Source organism: Petromyzon marinus, chromosome 23 (genome assembly GCF_048934315.1).
Source record: "Petromyzon marinus isolate PM22_M1 ecotype Great Lakes invasive population chromosome 23, UKy_Petmar_22M1.pri1.0, whole genome shotgun sequence".
In the NCBI taxonomy this organism is placed as follows: domain Eukaryota; kingdom Metazoa; phylum Chordata; class Hyperoartia; order Petromyzontiformes; family Petromyzontidae; genus Petromyzon; species Petromyzon marinus.
This window is the reverse complement of record NC_133689.1, coordinates 7,784,128-7,810,512: the sequence shown is the minus strand read 5'-3', so window position 1 is coordinate 7,810,512 and position 26,385 is coordinate 7,784,128. Positions and strand designations below refer to the sequence as shown.

General features: G+C 44.1%; 1 protein-coding gene across 5 annotated transcripts in view; it reads right to left on the bottom strand.

Annotated features, from left to right (window-relative positions):
* LOC116945255 (otoferlin-like) overlaps window positions 1-26,385 on the bottom strand; it is a 203,638-nt gene that overhangs the window by 5,429 nt on the left and 171,824 nt on the right. For 3 of the 5 annotated variants that reach the window (XM_032959605.2, XM_076069001.1, XM_076069002.1), the window contains 12 exons: window positions 19,598-19,729; window positions 19,019-19,156; window positions 16,447-16,574; window positions 15,626-15,796; window positions 13,872-14,032; window positions 12,873-13,015; window positions 12,072-12,160; window positions 9,116-9,214; window positions 4,292-4,533; window positions 3,332-3,510; window positions 1,441-1,541; window positions 226-411 (listed from right to left, as the gene is read on the bottom strand). In XM_032959605.2, the coding sequence (XP_032815496.1) occupies window positions 231-411; window positions 1,441-1,541; window positions 3,332-3,510; window positions 4,292-4,533; window positions 9,116-9,214; window positions 12,072-12,160; window positions 12,873-13,015; window positions 13,872-14,032; window positions 15,626-15,796; window positions 16,447-16,574; window positions 19,019-19,156; window positions 19,598-19,729 (1,764 nt within the window). In that variant the 3' untranslated portion in view covers window positions 226-230. Of the gene's footprint in view, window positions 1-225; window positions 412-1,440; window positions 1,542-3,331; window positions 3,511-4,291; window positions 4,534-9,115; window positions 9,215-9,321; window positions 9,421-12,071; window positions 12,161-12,872; window positions 13,016-13,871; window positions 14,033-15,625; window positions 15,797-16,446; window positions 16,575-19,018; window positions 19,157-19,597; window positions 19,730-26,385 lie in introns of all 5 variants that reach the window. The other 2 variants (XM_076068999.1, XM_076069000.1) reach the window with 2 other exon arrangements.

The following is a 26,385-nucleotide window of genomic DNA, read 5'->3' as shown; positions in this document are numbered from 1 at the left end:
ATTATCGTTACTCTGCGTTGGACCAAGGCAACACAGACACACACGCTCATAGTGAAAGTAAGCGTATCACAATCAAGCAAACACAATGTGTAAATACTTAAAACGATTGAAAAAAAGGACAAGGTTAAAGAAAATAGGCAGGCAATGGGATAGGTACGAAAGCAGGATTAGCTATAAAGATTATTAAGCAGGGAATAAGGCATGCAAGTGTGAAAGGAAACCCACCACCACTAGGCCCCCAGCAGCTTTTTGACCATGTAGCCAGGCATGTTGTAGATGAAGAGACCGAGAAGGACCAACATCAACAAGGCCACCACGAGTTTGATGATAATCCACTTGTAGCGATGGCAGATGACGTATTTGATGGATTTGAGTGGGTTCAGGAACCAGATGAAAGACGTGTCCGGCCGACTGTCCGTGCCGGCGGTAAGAGTGAAAAGGAGAAGAGAAGTTTTTGTTGTTGAAAGAAAGAGAAAGTATCAAGAAGAATAAACATAGCATCACATATTGCAGCAATACCAAACGCTGAGAGAGTGCAAAGTTGTACAAAATACCTGGAAATTCCCCACTGCTCTTGATACCTAATCAAGCATCAATGTTGTTCTCTCATCTACCGACTCACCTTGCCCATCCTCATCGGATGGCTGAGGAGCAGTAAGGGCAGAGTTTTTAGTATAGAGGCAAGGCAGGTGCTCTCATAAATTGTCAAGCCAACCTGCTAGTATTACTATTGTTTGTTAATTGAGACTGCATCATCATTCGCCTTTCGGCAAGATAAACTGTGGGGGCAAGATAAACTGTGGGGTCAAGCAGTTGGCTACGTGGCACTACACTGAGGTGCCATCCACGTGCTTTGTCGTCTGAGCCACCCTGCAACCCTGTTCTCTGGTTATTCTAAATTTATTTGACATATGAAAGACTCCTTAAAGATTTGGTCAACGATCCAAGTGCAGGACCCTACTGGAAAAAGGGTAATGAGACTGATGCTTTCCCAGATAAAATTGATGTTACTATTACAATGAATGCTGACTACAATCCTGTTTTAATCTAGACAAGGACAGTGTGGAGTAGTGGTGAGCGTACTGTGCTCTGAACACGGCAACCCATGCGTGATTCCCACTCAAGGACCAAGGTTCTGGGCCTCTCCTAGGTGGACTTAGCCTTAAAAAAGCCCCCTGGTATTGTGTGTAAACATCAACACTGGAGAGACAAAGTTGGCCAGACGTGGTGCTGGCCACACAACCTCTATGCGCACTGTGCCATCCTTCATAGCTGGTCGCGAACAGCATTTGCCCCAACACCCTACAGGGAAATCTTTGTCTACTTTCTTAACTTTGTCTTTGGCTGCTGGCTACCCAAAGTACTTGTGCTCTGAGCTGCACTACACGTTTCGGTACTGAACACCAAGTCGTAAAGCAGCAGAATGTAGAAGCGACAGACTTAGGCTTCTCGAGGGGGTCCGGCTCGTTGCGGCCCAGCCCTGCTGGGTTCTTCTCCGCCTCCTCAGCCGTCAGCAGATGCAGCTCGGCCTCCACCTTCCCCTGCAGGGTGCACGCACACAGGGGTCGCGCAGAGGTTACGCAGTGGCCACGCAAGGGTTATGCAGGGATCACGGTGAGCAGAGCAAAAACACAATTCCTATTCGCCTACGTCGGCACTCGTCCATTCATGCAGCCTTGCAAACCGTGCAACCGGGCCACGCGTTGGCTCCCGTGGGACTCATATTTGAATAACTCTAAAGTTATAAAAGTCTGATGGAAACGCAAAGAACCGGGGGACGCATCCTCCAAATAACTGACTCATTTGAGCATAATCATAGTGATCCCCAGCTGTGATCTTGCGAGTGAGGGAGACGGTATGTACAAATGTACGTGGAACTTCTTTTGCACCGTACGTAACCAACCGTGCTAATCGGATAGAGGAAGAGGGAGAAGAAAAGGCTGAAGCAGAAGGAGGACAAAGGAAAGAGTGGGATGACTGGCAGAAAAAAAAACACAAGTGGTAGTCAGATCTGAAGCAAAAAAAACCGCCACTAATATAAGAGATTAGTTGGTGATTAGAATATGCCAAAACATAATTTTTAATCGATTAATCATGATTGTCATAATCATAAATCAACATGTGCTCTATATATACTGTATATATATGTGAAATACCGTTTTTATTTTCAATAATTGCACAGCCATTGCACTTGGTAATGAGTTATTTTATATGACACACATCGGGTTAGCATTGAAGCTGGAGCAAGTTATCCGTTAAATCCACCCAACGGTCAGCAGTGCATAGCGGTCTTAAAGATGATCGAGTGTCACACAAGGCTGAGTTAAGAGGGGCGACCCCTTCAACCTGCGCATGGTCACTGCCGTGGATTTCATCACGGACGGTGGCGTTGATGGCCGGGCGAGTAAGGAAGCTACATTTCACGTCTAGAGCTCTTGAGCTGCTACTTGCAAAGCGAGATATCCTTCAAAATGAATCCAGGCACAAATTGCATGATTAATCTGGGTTCCTTCAAAATCTAGCGAGCTGACGGGCTCAGCCCAGTCGGCGACGATTCCACTCATAATTTGCTTTAACTTTTGTTTTTCACTTGCTTTTCAGCATTTCAGCTCTGAGAACTTCATTCATTTGGTTTATTTTATCCACATGCCAAACACTTCTCTACAGCACAGGATGTGAGAAGGAGCTCCGTCCACTTTCTGCATGCAATTTTGAAAGGACATCTCTTCTACCCGTAACACCGCAGTGAGAGCACAAATTGGAATCTGAGAGGGAATTGATCAAACGAAGTAAAAAAAAAAAGACTCGCTTTTACCCGTTCTGGTAATAAAACAGGTGTTAAGATGTTCAATCACCAAATAGTTACCCCTTATTACAAGGCATCAAGTCTGCATTAACCACATGTAGAATTTTTTTTCCATCATTTTGACACTGGCATAAAGGTCCCATAGATATAACTGGTCAACCCGAACTTTAAACACTTTGATACTTGCATTGTGTTTGTACTCTTCGCCTATTGGCATTCTCTAGTCTTACACTGGTGAGACAAGGCCATAACGATGCCTGTCTCTGGTCTAGGCCAATCAGTTTCAAAGACAATGCATACATATTATCAGAGCATGTTTGTTTGCACGTTTTGCCACAATTATGTGTGGTTAATGCAGACTCGATGCCTTGCAACGGCTACCTATTTCGTGTTTGCACATCTCAGCACAGCCTGTTTTATTTCCAGAAGGGGTGAAGCATATTCTTGTTTTTTCATCATTTTGAAACTGCCAAAAAAAGATCCCGAGGATTTAAAAAATAAAATAGATATGTACGGACGCGGTACCGTGAGCTCCTGTTCGTCGTTCTCGTCGCGGGAGACAAAAGGCCACCAGCCCTTGACCCGTTTGAGCTTGAAGATGGAGATCATGGGCACCGAGCCGTCCATCTTGAGCATGTTCAACGTGCACTGCTTGGAGGACTTGGCCCCTCGTGGGAAGCGGTTGAGGTCCAACTCAATGGCACCTGGTCGTGAATGCACAACGGTCAAACCACTGCAACAATGTCGTTGACGCGGGCACGGAGGTCCCCCAGTTTACCCTCGTGAACATGCCCAGTGAGCGAGTGATGTCCGTGAGCCTGTATAGAACGTGAGTGGGAAGTGTGACGAGCACGCTCGGCTGCATTAGTCTCCGCCTGTGTGTATGTTTGCACATTACACCTGGAACACATTTTATTGTGAGTCATCCTAGAGAATTCCCAGGCCCGGCTAAGATTCGTAATGCCAATAATGTGTGTATGGCCTGGGATTGTTGAATTTAGGTTGCTTTCACAGGGACATTCTAATACATACAGAGGACTAAAAGACAAATACCCCCCATAAGTGCTGTTAGCGAGCATCACTGAGGGCCACCACAAGGTACTCATTTGAGGCTGAGTCGTCCTAGGGGAGGCCTAGGACCGAATCAGATCATTGTCACTGGTGTTGGCCGTGAGCAATAATCAAACCCGGGCTGCTTGGTTCGTAGCACACAGTGCCGCTAACTGCTACACTACCACCCCTCGCACAACACAAAGACAGAAACACATTCACCCAAACCAACACACTGACACACATGTATATTCACACACACGCAACCGCACACACGCATACACAGAACCATGCAACACACACACAGAACCACACACATACAACCGAGCAAATGCACACACAGAACCGCGCAAACACACAAAACTGCACGTAACTACACACGGAACTGCACACACACACGCACACAGAAGCACAAACGCCGTAGCAGGGCCTCACCAAGAAAGTCGTCGGCGGAGAAGTGGTCGGCGTCCCACACCTGCAGGGTGAGGCGAGCCGGGATCTTGTACTCAGTCTCGTCCCACGAGAAGAGGGACTCCTTCTTGGAGATGACGATCTTCTCCTCAGCCACCAGGTAGTCGAAGGGGTAGATGAAGCGCCAGTTGAAGTTGCCCTCGCCCGTGAGCGAGTGGTAGTGCACGTCCGTGTCCTGTTTGTCCTCCTGCTGCCCCTTGAGCCAGCTGCCCGCGAGCGCCGCGCAGACGCGTCGTGTGTTACAGCGGCGCGGATGAGTTTGGACAAACACCGCGAGATTTGTCGGGGGGGATCCCGTGGCGCTTGCATGCAGCGGGGGGGGACACGAGGTTCATTGACCTCTTTACGGTGGTGTTTTTTGCACATGCCCATGCTGTGTGCCGCTTCTATTCTTGCGTACGATGGCAATATGTTCAGGAGCTGATTAATGTCAATGCCGAGATCTGCTAGCCACGTCAAGAGGGCTTCAACAGAGCGAGAGTTCGTGTAGCTTTGCTGTTCCTCCCCCGTTGAAGGAGGGCAGACTGCAGTGGTTTAGTACCGTATGGTAAACCACTAGCCTGCGTGTACACTTGCATTATTCCCATCGTCCCACTTGTATATTTTGTCTACAATTATAAATAATGCATTAATGTAGCCATACCCCTCCCCATTCATCAAAATTATATTAACTTTGTGGCAAATATATTTAAGCATTGGCAAATGTATATGCATAGGTTTACTCATTTGTGGATACAGTAACCAATTGTCCATAAATATAGTCTGTAATTATATCGGTGTTACATGCATATGTCATGAAGTATGGTCAAACACGACCAACATGGTGTTGGGGAGGCCTTCGCAATAGAATTGTGAAAGGGCTGAACAATATTTTGTTTTATGATTAGACAAACACAATTCATTGTCCTCCCCTTGTCCTAAAACTTCATTAAAATGAAAGAATACAAAATCAATTACGCTGACAATTATACCTGGGCATTGGTAGCTATAAATAGCAGTGGTAACAGTCTACATATAAAAAAACACATTTAATGGCACTTGAAGTGTGGTCTTCCAGCAGTGATTCTCAAGCGTTTGCGTGGCACTGAACACATAATTTATTTAGCAAATGGCTTTTAAAAGAAATTAAACTGTACAGCAATTAAACTGTACAAACAACTGTCTGTCACTGAAACGCTGGTTTTGAATTCTGGTTACTTGGATATGACCATAAATACCATACACAAAGGCTATAGCTGCAATGCTGAAATTAGGATGATTCATGCCAAAAGTGTACGTGAATTATATTTTAATTCATAACTTGGGATAAAATAATGTGGCTTTCATTTCAACCCATTTACACAGCACCATGATGATCAGTGCTGATCGCAGTGCTAGATGTAACATACCCCACAATGTGGGATAATATGTACATTATCTAAGGTGTCACTTAATTTAGCCACTTTCACTGATTTAACAGCAGGGTCATTGTACATTTATATAAAACTATTCCATCCTTCTTTAATAAAATACTGTTCAGACAAATAGTAAATCTGGTAAATATCCTTACACACACAATTGTCTTATGTTATAAAAAAATATATAAAATATTGCAATTGCTAATGTTTTAGATGGGCATAATATTGCTAGCAATCTTCACGTGGCAAATGAAAGGACTAGCACTGTGTCAATGAATACATCCGAGTACAGCTTTTACAGTAAAGGACTGAATTTAAATATCTGAAAACCTGGACTATAAACCCAGGGTTCCTCCCCCGAGCGATTGTCGAATGCACAGCTCACAGCTTGAGAAGCAATGCTTCCAGAACCCATGAACACACACGACAATCGACTCCCCACAGTGCTATGGGCATGCTGGGAAGCATGGGCGAAAAGGACAAGCTCAGTAAAGTCACTGCGATCGCAACAGGAAATAATCACAGGCAAAGGGGCAGTCAGTGCAGAGAAGAAAGTGCATAAGGGCATGTGGCACGGTTTGTGCACGTTGTGTAGCGAATAGGGGATAAAATAAGCATTACTGGGACACTGCAATTTGAAATGATCTCACACCATTAACTTTACAGTGTAGTCGTTTGCCAGGGATGTGAGAGACTGCAGTGCATATTTTCGCTGTTGTGCTGTATAGGTCTCTAAAAGTTTTCCGGTTGTACAGAGAGTGTAGTTCAGCATGATGTCTGACGTTTCGGGATGACAGCAATATGTTCAGGGGCTATTCAGTTCCTGAAAAAGCTCCGAGCACATGCAGTGATACTTGGGGCATCACACCGAACTACGCGCGGCTAAAATGTAGCACACATCGGAGAGCCGCACAATTGTATATGAATGCCAAATATATGCTTCGATAACAAAAGAACATTCTAGAGTTAAAGAAAATTGCTGCGGGCATTGCTTTACAGTCTGGTGACGGACGATCATGGTCACAGCAGCAGGATGCCATGCCAGTTTTCACAAAATTGCCGTGACTTGTCAGGGAGGAAAGGGACCCAGGAAGATGTGTGCATGCCGGAGGAGGTGTCCAGAGTAATCCTGGACACTTTCACAGAACGATGGCACTTGGCATGGCACAGGGTTCATGGGTTACCGACAGTGTCATCCATTTTCATTGTCTTGAGGAAGCGCAGAAATCTGCGGAGGAGCTGATTGATGTAAACTTTGCAAGGTGCATAATTGTGATTAGTTATAACTGTAAAGGAACAGGCATGTACACTGCACACTTGTGTTTTGGCAGTGACTTTCAATTACGAAGTAGAATGATTGATACTGGAAAGTGAATCAAAATGATTTTCGACTAAGTTTCATCCTTCCACAGATTTCTTTTGGGGAGGGTCTCACTCTTGTTAAGAAGAGGTGTTTCAGGGACAGAGACAACAAGTGTAGAGACAAGGAGTTCACGTTCATGCACAAAACATTCATTTGCAATCGCATTCATAGATCGCAACTGCACATTTAAAGTGACACTGTATACTCCTATTCAAATTGTTAAAGATACACTTAGCGGACCATACTCTATTTCATGTGACTGAAAGAATGACTATGTTTATAGTCACATACCATCTCATATATTCATTGAATATTTCGATAGTTCTAATGGGCAAAAAAATATTACCTCTAAAGATGTCACGCATTGTAACATTTGCCAATTGTTTTTTCCCCCATAACACGAGATGTAAATACTGGCAAATAATTGGCGATAGAAGCAGAGTGAAATTAAAAACAGTTGAAAAATATATATTCATCATATAACATAGGGCACCAAATAATGCTAAGGGTCAATGTGGCCCATGCATAGAGGCACATGGGATATTTTGTTTTATTGTCGCCAAACAAGAGTCTGTTAAATTTGATTTAAAGCTTTCGTGACTGCAGGGATTCATATTCTTGGTTCTTTCGGTAAAGTCACGTAGAAGGGAAACAATGAAATAATAAAAATGTAAAACAATAAAATTCTCACGACGTTTCGACTGCAACACAAGCAATCATCATCAGGTGTGAAAACCACAGCAAGAAAATTTGAAAAAAGTGGCGCTTTTTTTAACGTTAGCACGATAGAGAGCGATTTGGTAGTTATTCAGATGGACGAGTCCATCTATGTTCGGAAAAGAGGAGGGGGACACGAAAATAATGGATGCGGTCTGAAAGCCACCGTGAGCGTGAACAATCAATTAAGACCCGAAATGGTTTATCAAATCCTTCCAATGATTGCTAAGCCAGAATCTATCTTCTCGGTTGAAATGGTCTCTGTGTTTGTATATGTGGAGAGCCTCATGAACGAATCTCTCATGGTAGCCAGATGGCTTGCAGAGAACCTCTGTCTTGGAGAAGTCAATGTCATGTGAGCCTACTGAATTATAACAGTGATCTGCCACGGCCGAGGTGTTGGTCCTACCGTATTTTAGGTCTGCTTTGTGTTCACGGATACGGTCCGAGACATGTCGTTTGGTTTCTCCAATGTAACTACTACCACAGAGGCAACTTAGTTTGTAGATGCCAGGGTACTGTATGTCCGGAATCACATCTTTTACAGACGGAACCAGATTACGGATTTTATGTAAGGACCTGGATCTTGTGTTTAATCAAGATTTTGGAGATCTTTTTTGTGATCCCCGCAATGTAGGGTAAAGTGATTGCTTTGAATGGCTCCTCAAGAGGGTCCTTCTTCATGGTTAGAGTGATAACTTTGCGGATTGTGTAGTCGGAGTAACCATTAGCCTTAAGAGCTTGGTGTACGTGCTTGAGTTCACTGGCTACGTGTTCCTGGTCGGATATGCATTGGGCTCTATGGTGCAGAGTCTTGATGAGGGAATTCTTCTGGGATGGATGGTGGTGGGAATCCGGTTTCCATATACCCAGCCATCAGATTTACCATGGGAAGTCAAAAAAGATGGCAAGCTACCTTTTTTGGATGTCCTAATAAAAAAGAGACCTGACGGTTCAATGAGCCACTCTGTCTACAGGAAAGCTACCCATACGGATGCTTACCTGAAACCGGATTCCCACCACCATCCTCCGTGGTGCTAACGTTAAAAAAACGCCACTTCTTTCAAAATTTCTTGCTGTGGTTTTCACACCTGATGATGATTGCTTGTGTTGCAGTCGAAACGTCGTGAGAATTGTATTGTTTTATATATTTTTTATTTTATTGTTTTCCTTCTACGTGACTTTACCGAAAGATCCAAGAATAAGAGTCTGTTATTTTGCATCCGCTTTCAAGTGAACCAGTCGAGGTCGCATATTTCACAATAGGACAAAAGCATACAGTGTTTCTTTTAAAGGCGAGGTTGCTTTTACCCTCGCACGTAGATATCCGACATCTTCTCTCCCGTCATGAAAGCATCGTCTTCCAAAATCACCTCGTCGGTGTTCCAAATGATTATACGCAGCTCATAGCTTCCAGTGAGAAGGCGTTAAAAGGGCAGAGGAGACGAGAGGAGAAATTAAGAAGGCAAAATGTATCGCGGCCACAGGGAGTGGCGGAGGGGCGAGGCTGTACGTACCCGCGCACGTAAATATCGCTCGAACGCTCGCCTGTGAAGAAATTGTCGTCCTCAAGCGTAACCTCATCCGTGTTCCATATCACAACCTTGAGCACGTAGCTGTGGGAGCGGAGGGGGTGTGAGGGGGTGGGGGATTGTGTCGGTGGGCAGGGAGGGAGGAGGGTCAGCAGGAGTGTCCCAGCAGGCAGGCGACAGGGGCGTGTTGGTCGATGATGTGGAGTCGAGGCTGTCGCACACGTGAGTTTACAACATTCCCGTCTCGCTCGTCCAGGTGGGTGAGAGAAGATGAAAGGGAGCGACGTTAATTATGAATGTTCACAGGTTCACACACGGCCGGGGCATTTGTGGTGCACACACACACACACACAAGTATGGCAATTCAGGGACCTGCAAAACATCCAGGGCAAGTGCTCAACCAATTGCTGAATAATTGCACCCAGTATTTTGACAAGTGTCTCATTTGACACCATTAGTAATACAAGGGCACAGGTCCACCTCCCCTCCCTCAATATAAAAACTAAACGACATTTTTTTTATTTTGCCAGGCAAGGCCCACTGAACTATGTAGCTCTCTTTCAGAAGCGACCTGGCCACAAATAATAGCTCATCAAAGTGGCTTATCATCTTGACATTTCTAACAGCCAAATACTCGAAACGGCACGTTAATTCTAATTCCACGCGACCACGGGGAGAACGTGCAGACTCCAAATATGCAGGCGTCAGGATCTGGATCGAACCCACGACATCCTGTATACCAGGTGAGGTAGTTAACATCTCACTACCGTGATGCTGTTACAAGACATGTGGTTTGCCACCAGAAGGGTGAGCTCAGCACCAAATCAGGGGTCAACTCAGGCCTTCATTTCTCCTGGGTAACTAAAATAAGTATCACTTTTGTCAATGTTAGTCGTCCTAAGGATGACTTTCCCCAGCCATGTAATAGGTCGTGTTCGCTTTGTGTGCAATATATATACTGTGTGCAGCACTGCGTAATATTTATTGTGTGACTGGAGTACAGTATGTGTACTGAGTATGTGGCCTTTGTTGTGGTATGTATGAAGTGTACAACATTGTGTACTGTGCATTGTGTTTATGTCGTCTAAACGCAATGCAGTTGCTGCGGGGTCCACTTTCTGCCCCACTTCTCTCTCCCCCTCTACTGCCGAGGCCTATATAACCTCGTGCCACGGCAGATATTTAGCCTACTTCAGCAGTTTTTTCTTGCTGTGGTTGTCCCACCTGATGACGATTGCTGGTGTTGCGATCGAAATGTCGTGATCTATTATTTTTCTACCTACGTGACTTTACAGAAAGAACCAAAGAGTATGTGTACATAGAGTTTGCCATATGTGTGGATGGATTTGTATGTAATACATGTAGCGTATACCGTGTAATATTTAGCGGCTAATGCTTTTTTGTATATACAATGTATCTGTAGAGTAAATGCAAATGCTGGCACGTATATATAAGTTATGTGTATGTAGAGAGCCATGTGTGTGCGTCTGCTATATATTGGTAATTTTGGTTTGCAGTGCATGTGCTGTGCACATATGGCACGTGTAATGAGCTTGTATTGTTTTATTCATGTAAACGCCGCTCGTGTTTGCGAGGGTTGTTTTGTATGCGACAATAACATTGGAGTGGTGCCACACAAAGGCCTGCGCACGTGCTAAGGAATAGAGGCCTCTAATGTCTGAACCAGAGGTCGGCAACCAACATAAGAAGAAGAGCCATTTTTTTGTTCGGATTCGGTACAATCCTCGATATTTCAAGAGCCGCAATGCACACGAAGCGGTCCGTAAGAGATTAACCAACAGGTTCACAAAGCCAACGTGAAGTGTACTGTCTAGTTTGGGAATTTCACAACTCTGCAATCCACAAACCCTGGCACTGGGTCAGTGATTTGCAGGTGTCTATCGTCTCACCTGGTGTCACATTTGTGGCATTTCTTTTTCACATGTTAAATAAGCAATAAGCAAGGTCGAGTGTGTATGTGTGTGTTGATGTTGCATGCAAGGAGTGTTTTTGTGTTAAGTATGGCCTTGAGCCAGCGTATTTGGAATTAAAATCCCTGGTACGTTCTAGATTTAGTGCTGATTAAACTTTCAAGTCTCTCCAGAATGTCTAACCACATATGCTGGCTTGGCTAATTCTTTTTCCCCCTCGAATATAAATGTAAACGTACAAATACTGCGACTCATTGCACATGTGAAACTCAACAACGTCTAAGCTCTGATGCACTGATATTAAAGCCAAACCCATAAAAAAGGACATGACCAACATGGGAAGTGTTATATCCACATTCTATTAACCTGCAAATAGAATTCAATAAGTTCATTAAAAAAAGTCAAATTGAAATACTCTTTGATTATTTCGGTAAAGTCACATAGGTATAAAAATAAAACAAAAAATAATATATCACGACGTTTCGATCGCAACACAAGCGGTCATCCTACGTGACTTTACTGAAAGAACCAAAGAGTATGGATCCCTGCAGTCACGAAAGCTTCAAATCAATTGGACTTCACTAAAAAACAAATTGTTGAAACGCCAAAAGAGCACCTATATAATTACATTTCTTAAACCCCAAATCTTCAAAACGAATCAATTTGCTGTCAACTGGTTATAACACGTGTAACGTGTACGTGTGCTTAGCCACTGCAGGCTCTTTGAGCCCAAAGAAAACACCCCTTCTAAAGTGAGTTCCGACGTGTATTTGGACCCTGCAGATCCACGCAGACAACGCAGACCTCTTGGGTTTGCGTGGAGAGATGTCCACGGGTGGCCCTGGGTGCGGCATGTCCTTCGGAAACATGTCCACCCACATTTCCAGACGACCCTGCAACGGCACAAAAAATCCATTTCAACATTTGAGGCCCTTTAACACGTAGGTATTATGAATTTGAGGCCCTGTCAGGGAGCAATGCAGTACCTCAGTCAGAAATGCATTCATTCCAGAATTCTGTACACCAGCGCGTCACTCGTGATGTTAATGGGGTTCATACACCAAGGCGTACACCAATTTATTTTCTGTGATGTCACCACTGAATGGAACGTAACGATAATGCTTGTCGCACACGTAATTCCATTTTCGATGAAGACGCAATCCGAGAAACCGACGTATCTTTTGGATATGTACCTCGGCTTTATGAAACCCGGGCTATGCGCCGTCTTGAATAAATGAATAAATGAGAATGATAGTCTAAAAATCTCGGTCAGCCACTCTGTTGATGAGGCCACCACATTGATGAATTCAATCCCGTGGAGGTTATGTCACAGTGGGGCGATAATGGCATGTTTGACCATAACTCTAAAGTCTGACAGCCAGCCTGGATCACGCAGCCCATTAAAGGAAATGGATCTATAAAATACCAAATTTTGGGGGGTGAGGGGTACAGGGGGGTGGGGTTACATCTTCCTGTACACCAGAAAGCAATTAATGGGCTTGAACCGAAGAAGACCTCAGACCCTTCCACTCGGCATGTCATATGCCATGGAATGTGTTCATAGTGTGGGTCAAGGGCCTGGGCGTGAATGTGGGAGGTGCCCACCTGCTCAATGCCAGTCTTGTCGGGGTGCAGTAGAGGCCGTGTCTCCACGTGCTCCGGTACCAGCTTGCAGCCCACACGGGCAATCTCCTCCCAGCTGTGCAGGACCTTCAGTGCCAGGTGCTCCTCCGTCTGCTTCTTGTGACCTGCACCATTGATGAATGCGTCATGGCACTGCAGCGAACGCTCTCCTCACCAACACGCGGGGGCAGGTTAGGATTCCAGTCCTTCTACTCCACACATAGCTCCCTCCTTCATCCACAGCTTCCTCCTTCATCCACAGGTCCCTTCCCGACCCTCCTCCCCACCGCATCATCACTACTCAGACGTCCCCTCTTATCCCCAAGATCCCCTGTTCCAATCGCTCCCCCTCCCCTAGTCCGTCGACCAAGAGCTAAAATGTATTATGATAATTATGTATCCCATCTTATGTACATATTCATACATGCTTCAACGAGCGTTGAATGGTACTTATCGGCAATGATGGATCCAAATAACATATGCAGTGTCTCTGTCTATCAAAACAAAAATCAGTGGGGATGTTCTTCCAAATGGTGCAACCTCAGAAGATGCTTCTGATTTTATGAATAAAAAAAGTCACGATGATGATGAGGATGATTACTGGGCTGGGTTAACCAGGCAAGGGATCTGAATCCTTCCAAATATTTTGGTGTGGTTTGTTTTTCTGAACAATTCAAAGTAATGATGGCACACTTCGCCTGGTATACAGGAGGTCGTGGGTTCGATCCTGACCCTGTTTATTTGGAGTTTGCATGTTCTCCCTGTGGTCACGTGGATTTATATCCGGGTCCTCCGGTTTTCCCAAACACATTTATAAACACGAGTTTTAGAGTATTTGGCCGCTATACATTTCCAAAAGACAAGCCACTTTGTTGAGCATTCATCTGTGGCCAGATCGCTTTTCTGAAAGAGACCTATATAGCTCAGTGGGCCTTACCTGGTACAATAAAAAAAAAATGCTACGTAGTTTTAGTTTCTCACCGCTATCATCTTCCATCTCAGTGGGTCCATTGAAGATGCGGTTGGCCACCTTGACACGGCCACCCGGCCCGTAGTGCGGCCCATCCACCTTGTTGTCTTTGCACAACTTGGCCAGGATCTGTGTCGGCTTCATGGGGTCGCGCCACGTGTTGTAGCCGTGACTACAGGCGATGCGCGAGGGGAGGGGAAAAGAGGCGCATTTATTTGTCATGCTACAGTCTACATTATAGACTGCCAGTACATTTACTGAGGTTAAGAACCAGGCTACGGTCTACATTATAGACTGCCAGTACACTCACCCAGCTTAATAACCATTGCTACAGTCTACATTATAGACTGCCAGTACACTCACTCAGGTTAATAGCCATTGCTACAGTCTACATTATAGACTGCCAGTACACTCACCCAGCTTAATAACCATTGCTACAGTCTACATTATAGACTGCCAGTACATTTACCGAGGTTAATAACCAGGCTACAGTCTACATTATAGACTGCCAGTACACTCACTCAGCTTAATAACCAGGCTACAGTCTACATTATAGACTGTCAGTACACTCACCCAGCTTAATAACCATTGCTACAGTCTACATTATAGACTGCCAGTACACTCACCCAGCTTAATAACCATTGCTACAGTCTACATTATAGACTGCCAGTACACTCACCCAGCTTAATAACCATTGCTACAGTCTACATTATAGACTGTCAGTACACTCACTCAGCTTAATAACCATTGCTACAGTCTACATTATAGACTGCCAGTACACTCACCCAGCTGAATAACCATTGCTACAGTCTACATTATAGACTGCCAGTACACTCACCGAGGTTAATAACCAGGCTACAGTCTACATTATAGACTGCCAGTACACTCACCGAGGTTAATAACCAGGCTACAGTCTACATTATAGACTGCCAGTACACTCACCCAGCTGAATAACCATTGCTACAGTCTACATCATAGACTGCCAGTACACTCACCCAGCTGAATAACCATTGCTACAGTCTACATTATAGACTGCCAGTACACTCACCCAGCTTAATAACCATTGCTACAGTCTACATTATAGACTGCCAGTACACTCACTCAGGTTAATAACCATTGCTACAGTCTACATTATAGACTGCCAGTACACTCAATCAGGTTAATAACCATTGCTACAGTCTACATTATAGACTGTCAGTACACTCACCCAGCTTAATAACCATTGCTAGTCTACATTATAGACTGTCAGTACACTCACTCAGCTTAATAACCAGGCTACAGTCTACATTATAGACTGCCAGTACACTCACCCAGCTTAATAACCATTGCTACAGTCTACATTATAGACTGCCAGTACACTATACTCTTTGGTTCTATTTGGTAAAGTCATGTAGGTAAAAATAAATAAAACAACGTGACTTTACCTAATAGAACCAAAGAGTATGGATCCTTGCAGTCACGAAAGCTTCAAATCTAGAATTGCCAGTACACTCACCAAGCTTAATAACCAGGCTACAGGTTCGCCGATGCGACAAGATCATTGCGCGAGTCCATATGACTCGACACACGTAAACCCCCACACAAAGGTCACAGTCATTGATCAGTGATTTAAACATCAAGACTGCTCAAAAGGGCGATTAGCAAGTCCACCGATGTTACAGGATCGTCGCGTGAGTCCATTTGACTTGGCACACACAGATTCACGCCCCGCGGAAAGGTCAAATTTGTTAAAATCCGTGAATTAAAGACGAATGTCGCCACTCACACAGCGTACTGCTGTGCGATCCCGCACGTGGCACGGTGCCGGCTGTAGTAGCGGCTCTCAAGGTCAATCTTCGTCTCTCCAATGAGGTCATCCATGCCCACCAGGTCCCAGTCCATGACCTGCACAGTGAGCATCGACTCCATGGGGAAGGTGGCCTCGATGTCAAAAGACCTGGAAACAGCAAAGTGATCACATCATGCTTACTGCACAATGCTTCACCATAAGATAAACAAATACATTTTGAGACCTTCAGTATGTATGTCGAACTTCTTTCACACCGTACGTAGCCAACCGCGCTCATCAGAGGTGCGGGAATATCACTTTTATCGTAATAATTGCGCAGGGTGTATTGATGCATCACTTCATTGATTGATATTTATTCTTAAGCCAATGCACATGTAAAAATCAACGGTTTTTTTTAATTAATGTGTCATATATAATGGGGTCATGTGACCCTTCCAGCAACGAGAGGCTGCTATACCCTTCACAATGTCAAAAAATGTGGTTATTTAATCAAAATGTCACAAAGAATTGTGACAATTTATCTATTTACTCAGTTTAACACGTAGGGAGGGGTACGACACATTTACAAATAACGTGATCTAACCCAAAAACCTTTATTATGAATAATTTATTTACTACAGGACCAAATTTCTACACCGCAAAAATTAGCCTGTTACAATGTCAACGCTTCATAAATTGGTCGCCAATTCAAGGATAACCAACACTGCATTGACATCTTAAGCGCTATAAGCAATGGGATCAGGTGAAATTAAAACCGCAATTGGCATGACAGACGTCACAGTAACATGAGCACGCACTTTCCAAAGATGGGGTTCAGCTGCTTGGAGATGTAGTTTTCATTGTCCTTCACCTCGGTCTTGCCCAGCTTGATCACAATGTACGGATCCGCCTTCCCATTGATGTCAGCCGGATGGAGGTCAGTGGCCTGGTTGCCAGATGAGGCAAACGGAACAAAGACGGCAGAATATTGTTACAGGTGAAAGTGAAGTGGGAGCCCTGCAAATGTCTCATCTCATGCCACAGCAGCTGGTGGAAAGGCTTCCGTTAGAAGGAGCTCTGGAGAGCCCCACTTGAGGGTAATATATCCTTCTCTTTCACACTGGCTAGACTTCACGGAAGAGGAGGAGGGCGTACCCACACTTCACTCCACACACACCACCTGCCGATAGACCAGACATGGGCAAAGTACGGCCCCCGGGCCGTATACGGCCCGTTGGGCTTTTTAATCCGGCTCGCCGAACTTGTCCAAATTTTATTATTAAATTAAATTTGACCTTTCTCCTGTAATGCCCCCATTTCCCCATTAGATGGCGCACTTTGACCGGGAGTGTGGTGTTGCTGGCCCGGCCCCTCTGTCAAATTTTAGAACCCATTGTGGCCCGCGAGTCAAAAACTTTGCCCACCCCTGCGACAGACTAACTGTGGTGAACCCATGCATGCTGCTGGGTGGACAACTGCCACGAAAGGAGAATGAAGAGGCGACTTCAGGATTGCAAGTTCAGTGAGCAAACCATTGTACCATGGGCCGCATCTCCAAAATCATTGGCAGGTTAACTTGCACTTGGTCTTTGGTTCTTTCAGTAAAGTCACGTAGGTATAAAATCAAATAAATGACGACGATTCGGGGCAACACAGGCGTCCGGTCATCAGGTGGGAAAACTTGTACTTGTCAAACGAATGAAGATGATGAGGGTGGCCAACTTTCAGTGGATTTTTCTCCGGGTCCTCTGGTTTTTCCCTCCACATTTAGGAACGTAAGTTTAGATTATTTGGCTGGTATAAATTTCCACATCATAAGCCACTTCGTTGAGCTGCCATTTGTGGCCAGGCTGCTTATGAAAAAGATCTATATAGCCCAGTGGGCCTTACGTGGTAAAACAAAAAAACTGTAACTAACACCCAAGTGAGTTCACTCAGTCAACGCCTCTGAAAGTCTGGTCGAAGTGATGGTTTTCCCACATGCAGTGGACTTGACGGTGACAAAAAAAACGTCCGAAGCAATCCACCACAAATCCCCCCGTGAATGTGGGTCATATTCACCTTTGAAGATATCGGAAAGTATCCAAGCCACGGTAAAAATGGCAATCTCTTTAGGGAAAAAAAGCCCAAATGGGAGCAGGCAATGCGAAGCCTCAGCAGCAGACCACGCTTTCCCCACCTGATGATGGATGCTTGTGTTGCACCCGAAACGTCGTGATTTATTTGATTTGATTTTATATCCACGTGACTTTACCGAAAGAACCAAAGAGTATGGATTCCTGCAGTCACGAAAGCTTCCAATCAAGATTGATGCGAAGATTATTCAATGGACGCGTACCGGGTGCCCCAAGTGGTGACCTAATAGGCACTTACTTTTTACAGCTGTTCTCTTAGCAGGTATAGCGAGTTCACTCAACTAAGTGAGCACTTAATTGAGGAGTTTGTTTAATTGCCAAAATGTAATAGCAATTGTCATCGGCCACAATGATAATGCATCAACCATCGACTAACTGGTCGGGATAGGTAGCACTAACTAGAAAGTACAGTTGTGTTCTCCGATAACGTGGTAGTTCCTGAAGAACACTGCGTTATGAAAAAATAGCATTATGATAAACAATATAGGGTACAGCACCATCCGAGACAACATGTGAGATGTGTATGCAGGACAAGCAAAGACTGAGGGTGCATGGGTATCATCTAAAAGCATCCAGCAGCATCCCGTCTTGTGTGACGCTACATCGAGGCAGCTGTATGTCCGTTTATTTATACTCGCGCGAAATAGTTCTGTTCACTCAATCACGTTATCTCTAATTCGCATCCGCGTTATAAAAAGTGTGTTCCCTAATACGTTCATCGCGTTATATCCAATTCGCGTCATGAATAAACACGGGTTATAGGAGAACAGACTGTAAGGTAAACTGTTCAGAAAAGAAAAGTGGGCGCAGACAGGACACGTTACGAGAAAGTCGATGATGGTCGAGAATAATGATGGAGTGGCAAACAGTGAAAGAAACGTGTCCGGGAGGATGCCCACCGAGATGGAGCAATGAAATCAGTTTATGTGCAGCTTCTAGGTGGAGGGTTGTATCTTCAGCATCATGAGATAAGGTGCCAGTTGTGCAAGGCCTTCATCCAGCAGTGGACTGACCATGGCCAATGGTAATTATTTAAACCTTGGACGGGTTTAGACGGATTATTATCAGCAGGGCATGGTCTATTAAACCCAGACTCCTGCGTATGCCCCAGTTAACGGCAAGGGCCAATCACAATGTGGGACCCACTCACCGTCCGTCCACAAGTGGGTTTCAAAATGATGGAACATATCAATGGAGGTTTGAAAATGGCCTTAAGGAAAATACTGCATTGCTGCTGTGTGTGCCGATGGCGTACCCGCACGATGTAGACCCTCACGAGCACGTTGATGGGGTCGTTCGTGGGGATGCCCTGGAACATCCCAAACTGGGCGTCGTACCCCACCTCCTTCAGCACGTTGTCCGCGAGGGGCCACTTGTACACGCAGGTCGAGCCCTGCCGACAAGCACCGCAATGACGACAACAGTCGTGTACACAGCTGTTGACCAATCCATTCCTCGTGTATTCATATCTTTATAAAACTAAACTAAATATATATTTTTTTTAATTTTACCAGGTAAGGCCCACTGAGCTATATAGCTCTTTTTCAGTAGCGACCTGACGACAAATGATAGTTCAACGAAGTGGCTCATCACGTCGAAATTTATAGCAGCCAAATACTCTGAATGCATGTTTCTAAATGCGGAGGGAAAAATCAGAGGACCCGGAGAAAAATCCACACGACCACGGGGAGAGAGACACGCAAACTCCAAATATACAGCAGGTGGCAGGGTCGGGATCCCCACGACCTCCTGCATATCAGGCGAGGGCGTTAAGCATCTCACCACCCTGATGGTAAGGTTGTTTGAAAAAAGGTTTAGGTCACTTCAGTCTCACCTTGAAACGTCCCACCACCCTCTCCTCATCCAAAATGTCATCTTCATCGCTGGTCTTGCCACGATACAGATTGAATGTGTGTAGCCAGTCCTCAAAGTTGTCAAACTCTGCCTCCAGCTCCTTGTCATAAACCTGCACAGGGGCACAGTCCATCGGCTCAGTGTGTGGCATGGACAAGCGTGCGGAGAATTTAAAAGGAAGAGCGATGGCACTGTTGAGTGGAGGGGCACTCACTAGGATATTTTCCCATAAAACAGAGCACCTTTATTGCAATGACTTGGCAGAGTAAAGATTAGCAAACGCAGCCAATGAGGTCCTCTTAACATGTACTTGATTAGGCTTAAGTTTGGCCTCAAGCTACTGGGGTTCTGACTTTACGAAACTGAGGATGGATTTCAGGTTTTTTTTTTTACTAGTCATTCCCATTGCTACTTTAGGCGATATTTCAACATCGCAAAAAAATGGGTGCAAAACAACATTAATCACCACACTAAGGTAATGTCGATATTTAGTGCAAGCCAAGCGCCTTTCGTTATGCAAACAGGTACCTTAAGAGTACACACGCTTTGGTCAACACACTTCAATAAAATGCGTGGCTTATAACTAGCGGGAGACGAGCCCCATTGGAGAAAAATAAACAGAAATAAATACCCAGAAACATTGGGTCATTTGTCTGTCTCTGTTGTGGACCAATCAGTTTCAAAGACAATGCATATATTATTATCAGAGCATGTTTTTTGTTTGCATGTTCACCACAAGTACGTGTGGTTAATGCAGACAGGATTCCTTGAAAAAGGATTCTGTTTGGTGTTTCAAAATCTTGACACCTGTTTTGTTGCCAGAAAGGGCAGCTTGACAAAACATTTTACGTGACCAACAGCTATACAATATCTGGAAATTGACTTGAAAATTGGTTTGGATGTGGAAATAAATGCACACAAAGCCTATCTTTAAAGGTGGATGTGTTAAAGCAACGTTTCAATGCCATTGTGCCAAATGCGCCAACTCACTTATTCATGAATGCATGGGTGATATTATTTAGTTGTATAATATACAGTCAATTAAATACGATTTGAAGAAAAAAAACACGTAATATTTTTTTGGGCCGAGTTGGGAATTTGCAGGTACAAATGTTATTCATTAGTAAATTGCCTATTTGTGTAATTAACAAATGAACTTAATATGGACCTTTGCACAGTTGTGGGTTATTTTTTTAAAATGCGGCAATTGTTAAATGCTATGTAATTAGTACAAATTACCAAAAGAGTTGGATATCTAAATTGGCTCAGTTTCTACTGGATTAATAAACATCAACTAGATGTTGGCGGATACTGCATTAAAATAAAAAATATACGCATAGCTTGGCGATGCAATTAGGCACGACGCTTGTTTTTATTATTTTGTTCTGATACTCCACTGCCCGCAGTTTGCACTGCCATGCAGTGAAGAATATACACGACTCAGTTAAAATATCGGTATTTTCCCCCTGGTTCTTTATTTCATATGCTCTCTGGAAAAGAGCAACAACTCATGAAGGTTTTTGGGTTAGATCGTGTTATTTATAAATGTGTCGCAACCCTCCACCACCCGACACGGGCAATCAGTAAAAAAAGTGTCACATTGACAAAAGACAAATAGTTCACTACTTTAGCCCACCGGTGTGTTGAAGAGGGTTGCGGACACATTTATAAATAACGCGATCTAACCCAAAAACCTTTATTATGAATAATACTGGTCGCGAAAGCCAACATGTTAAGGAGCAACAACTATATGTCGTCGCACAGGTCTTTGTTATTAAGCTAGCACCAATACAAATAAACAGAGGTGGTGAGCAAACGTAGACAAAATCGATAAGCCAGAATAAACACTGATACAAAAAAAATCGAGGTCTGTGCCTTGAACAGTGGAGGAACTTAGTTGTGCATCACTGCTACCGCCTCTAGGAATGCTGCTTAAGATTAGAAAAACGGGCAGGGTAAAGTTTAAACATGTACCTTAGCGACATGCATTTAATTGGCTTCACTGATATTAGAAAACAATGTATGGCTCATTTACAATTATTTTGAATGAGTGGGAAAATGAAATTAATTTTAAAATCCTCATTATTTTGCAACATCCTCAATGCCGAGACTGTTCAGCAAAAACGAACCACATTCGTTTGGCGTGTAAATTGTGAACCAGAGGTGTGATTCGCTAAATGCTCTGCAATTCTTCACATTTCTTCGATGACCCCCTAAAAGCCTTCACTGAATAATCCCGCCGAAATATCTCTGTTGAAAAATGCATTTTGTTTCCAAGAGAAATAAAAATGTCTTGGGAAAATCTGGAAAGAAGGGGGAGGAACGAACACAGAAAATACACACATGCATCTCCCACCACCATGAACCTGTGCATGCTGTCACTGCCCACCGCATACATCGCTCCAGATTGCCGCAGAAAAGAGCTCAGCCAGTCAACAGAGAAGAATTAACGTTAAAAGAAAAAAAAATATTCGCATGATACAGTCTAGCCCAGTGGTTCCCAACCTGTGACCCAACGAGCCACCTGGTGCGCTCTTGCAAGGCCATCGCAATTGATCCGCGGAAATGATGCAGACGCAATTAACTTTCACTAAACACCATTCGTCTTCGCCGCCTGGTGCTCCGCGAAAATTCTTCGAGGGTTGAGCGGTCCCGCGGGTCGAAGAAAGGTTGGGAACCGCTGGTCTAGCCGATCATGGGATAGCCAGCCCTTGCGTACTGCCGCAAAACAAATGCATGTAACTGAAAGTAACATGTATTACGCAATGCACAACCATGCAAGATTTCAGCCACAATTCACGAAAAAAAACTGCCGTAACTTCCTATTGAATTGACCAAATCAAAATCTCTCCATTTGAAAGTCTCAGCGAGGGGATATTCCTTTCACATTATAGTCAATTTGTGTCCGGCAGTAAAATAATGATGTTATCTTATGTTATGCCATGCTGATGACCAAATGCATCTGTTAAATATTGGCACTTCATTAAATAGAACACGAACGTTATATTCTAGTGATGGGCATTAATCTAACGAAGTTATTTCAGGCTGGACTATTTTTTTTTGTATATAATATATTCTTTAATAACATGGGAAGGTGATGCAAATGGCAGATTTAATGAAAATTAACTGGAAAGAGAGAGGTATTTCTGGGGAATGTAGTATATTTGTGATTTGCAGCTGAATCGATTAAACCATATTCTATAGGTCCATTGCAGAGGGCTCTGGGTAATGAAACTCAACCAAAAGCCAGCCCAGGTTTTCCATGATATTCCACATCAGGTACGATAAATACAAGCCTGGAAAATGGCATCAAATATAATGTATCTAATGGTACCTTGTAAGGAATATGACTGGGCTGATCTTTGGACTGGGTAATCACTAGCCAGCACCAGTTGTCGCATCTACCAGAATTGTAGAAATGCACTGCCACCGAATGCAGAGGAAGGCACGGCCTATGACACCTGCATAACACCTGGCCCCACCATTAGCCAGAGGTAGGGTATGGTCATTACTGTACCATCAACAGTCCAGCAGACTTCATAACCATCAAACAGTGCTTCAGCAGTTCTGGGTTCATCCGATGCTATGGCAAGAAACATCGACCACCAGGGTTAGGGCTTTGTCGATCCACACGTAGACGGTGAACGCCACACCTTGGTGATCCAAGGCCGAGCGAAATCTGCAGGTGCTCATAATTCAAAAAGCAAACTGTACCACGTGCAGGTATTCACGGTTGTGCTGTGTAGTACATAATGATGGTGTTACTACATCATGTCGTTCATGATGATGTACGACGTCAGACAACTAGGCAGCACATCGTGATGTACTAACTCGTGTGTGTGTGTGTTGGGTCGGATCAAGGGGGCTAAGCGGGCACGGCACGGGCTAGAGAAGAAATGGAGTAATGTGGTACAGGAGGACGTGGAGCTGAGTTGGCTTGCCGATGACTGGTACCAGCGGTGTCAAGATCGGCCTCTGTGGAGGAGGCTCGTGAAGGACGCTGCTACTCAGCAGTTGGAGGCAGTCGCCCTCCAACAACAACGGAGGGCGGAGGAGCGACGCTCACAACAACGAGCGGAGCGCCGGGTAGCTAAAGCACAGTAAGTTGGTACAGTAGGGGGCACAGGTGGTGCATCAGCCAGTCGTCTCAGTCAGTCGACCTGTGACACCTGGGTCTGCCCCGTGACCTCCTGCCAGTGGGCTTTCGACACTTCACGTGGCCTCAAGGTGCACATAGCCTGGCACAAGCGTCGTGGTGACGTCACCGTCACTTAGTGGCAAATGGCGGTTGTTGTTGTTGGAGGGTTACGTATCAATGACGTTGCCATTAAGATGTCGGTACGAGGTTTTTAAGATGATGGCGATGGTCGTTGATGGTGCTGGTGATCTAAATGAGGGTATGTATTTAGAAAATGAAATTGGTATTAACACTAAGGCAATGTTGTCATGTTGGCGAGGTTACAAAAGATAGCATTTAAAACGCTTCTGTCCTGTAAAATGTACTGAATTGACAAAACAAATCAAATAATGCCACCATACATTCACATGCAAACAATACACAGATGGATACACACAGGAGCATCAGATCCACACCTTTCAATAAATATTTGTAGCTCATTTCAATGGCTGGGAGCCATTTGAATCTATAAAATCTCTACAAAATCGGCAAAAGAAAATGGGATTTACCACTATGCAGCAACACACGTGCATATATATAGGCCATTAATACACTAAGTCCACCCCAGGTCACATGAAACCTTTTTGTTGCCATTACACCACGTGACTTGCATATTATTTTTTTATTTACCTATGATACACTGTGATACACTGGTAAAGAAGAAAACAAAAACGCATGTGTCAATAAGACGGCCCCTATAAGGAAAAAACGTGACGTTTCGGGCAATGGCCGTTCTTCATGGCAGAGATACTCTACAGGGCAGGTGTTATCGCCGAATGGGGCGCGGCTTTGTTATCGGTGCTTGTGCACCCGCTGCCAATGTAGCATCGCCAAGGGTTTTGTTGAACGGTAATATCACGAGCACCTCGCCCAGGCCTGGAGTTTTGTTTCCTGTCCGTGGCGTTGGTCGCCTAGAACGGTCGCCACCGTTGGAAGTCAGCCTCGGTGACGCATCAATGATTCCCAGGGGGGTTACAAATGCTTTTAAAACAGGCCGATCCATTCATAGACACCCCACTGACACGAAAGGAAGAAATTATAGGGAAAACCACATTTTGCATCAAAGCCTCTAAAAATCTCCTATCAATCTCAATAAATGTATTACATCTGTTCACCCTCTCGTGTGTAAGATACGAGCCATTGCTTTCACAACATTCGGTCGACTGTTGAGGATAAAATAGCAGGGCATTTTAGAGCACTGGTATATCTATAAATGGATCACACACTTAGTTTATTGAGCTCGACTGCAGTTGACAAATATTCATGGGACTGGCCAACCATCTCAATGCAGAATCCCCTTTAAATAAACATCTTCAAACTCAGCGAGGCCTTTCAGGTTGAACGAAAGGGCTCTGTTACGAAACTCGAAACACGTTAAAATGCAGCGTCGCTTAAGCATCACTTTTACACACGAGGGTAGTCTGACAAGTGCAAATGCCTTTCACAAAAGACACACACAGGGCACCAAGTGAACAATGTAAAAACAAATCTGTCGCATCTAAATGCATTTACCTAGCAGCGCTAAACCCATTTAAATCCATCCAATATTGAGCTTCCCCTGCCCAGAATGTGCACGAGCCCTTCTCAAAAATAGCATTCAATACAAAACATATATTGCATTGCTTTTTAAATTATATTACGTGTGGAGCTGCCCAGACAGTATGATTACCGGTTACTTTAAGAGCACTTAAATTAAATCGCCTATATTCGATAAGCTGCTACAAACAGGTGTAAATTGGTTTCTCCCGCCAGTTTGGTTCGTAGGGCCAACTGGAAATTGCTGATGAGGTGAACTTGGAAGTTTCATCGGAGCCCTTAATACACAAGTGCATTCTTACGGCGCTTATAGAGTGCCTGGGGAAATCTATGAAATAAAACAGCTAAATTATTTAAATCCGAGCGTTGAAAACATGCGCAATTCTCTTGCATTACAGATAACTGTGAATGGATTATGTTTTAAAGTCGTTACATTATTTTATAGTGTTGGAAAGTATTACATATAATCAGTGGTCTTCTGGAATGTACATTAATTTTGGAATCTGAATTCTGATTCCAAATAACCAGGATTGTGAATATAAAACCAGTTGTCGTGCAATGATTGTTTTATGTTCTGATCACATTTTCCATTCGCTGCATGGACAAATTGCAGTGTTTCCCTTTGAATTAAAATCCTATAGATAGGACTGGCTCATGAGCCTTGCAAGAGCTACCAATTACACACTGAAGACCAAGGATTATCTGTTAATGTAAACGTCACAGTCATCATTTCAACAGCAAAACCTGGTTCATTTGAAGCTGCAGCACATAACCACAGATTACATATTTGAACAAGATAACACATTCTTTATTTCCATAATGAATGCCTATTTATACTGCAGCTTGGTGGTAATTACAGTCGGTTCATCCTATTTATAAAAGCAAGCAGGTTTTTGCCATTTTACAATCATTACAACTGTCACTGTCTTTTTTTAAACCCACAATGGTCCTTACAATGACTAACCGGGCGGTTTTGAAGTTCTCAGAACAGAGAACGAAGACCACTCGTTCTAAAGAATCCTTGCACCGTGGGGCGTATGTTCATATACAGTAAT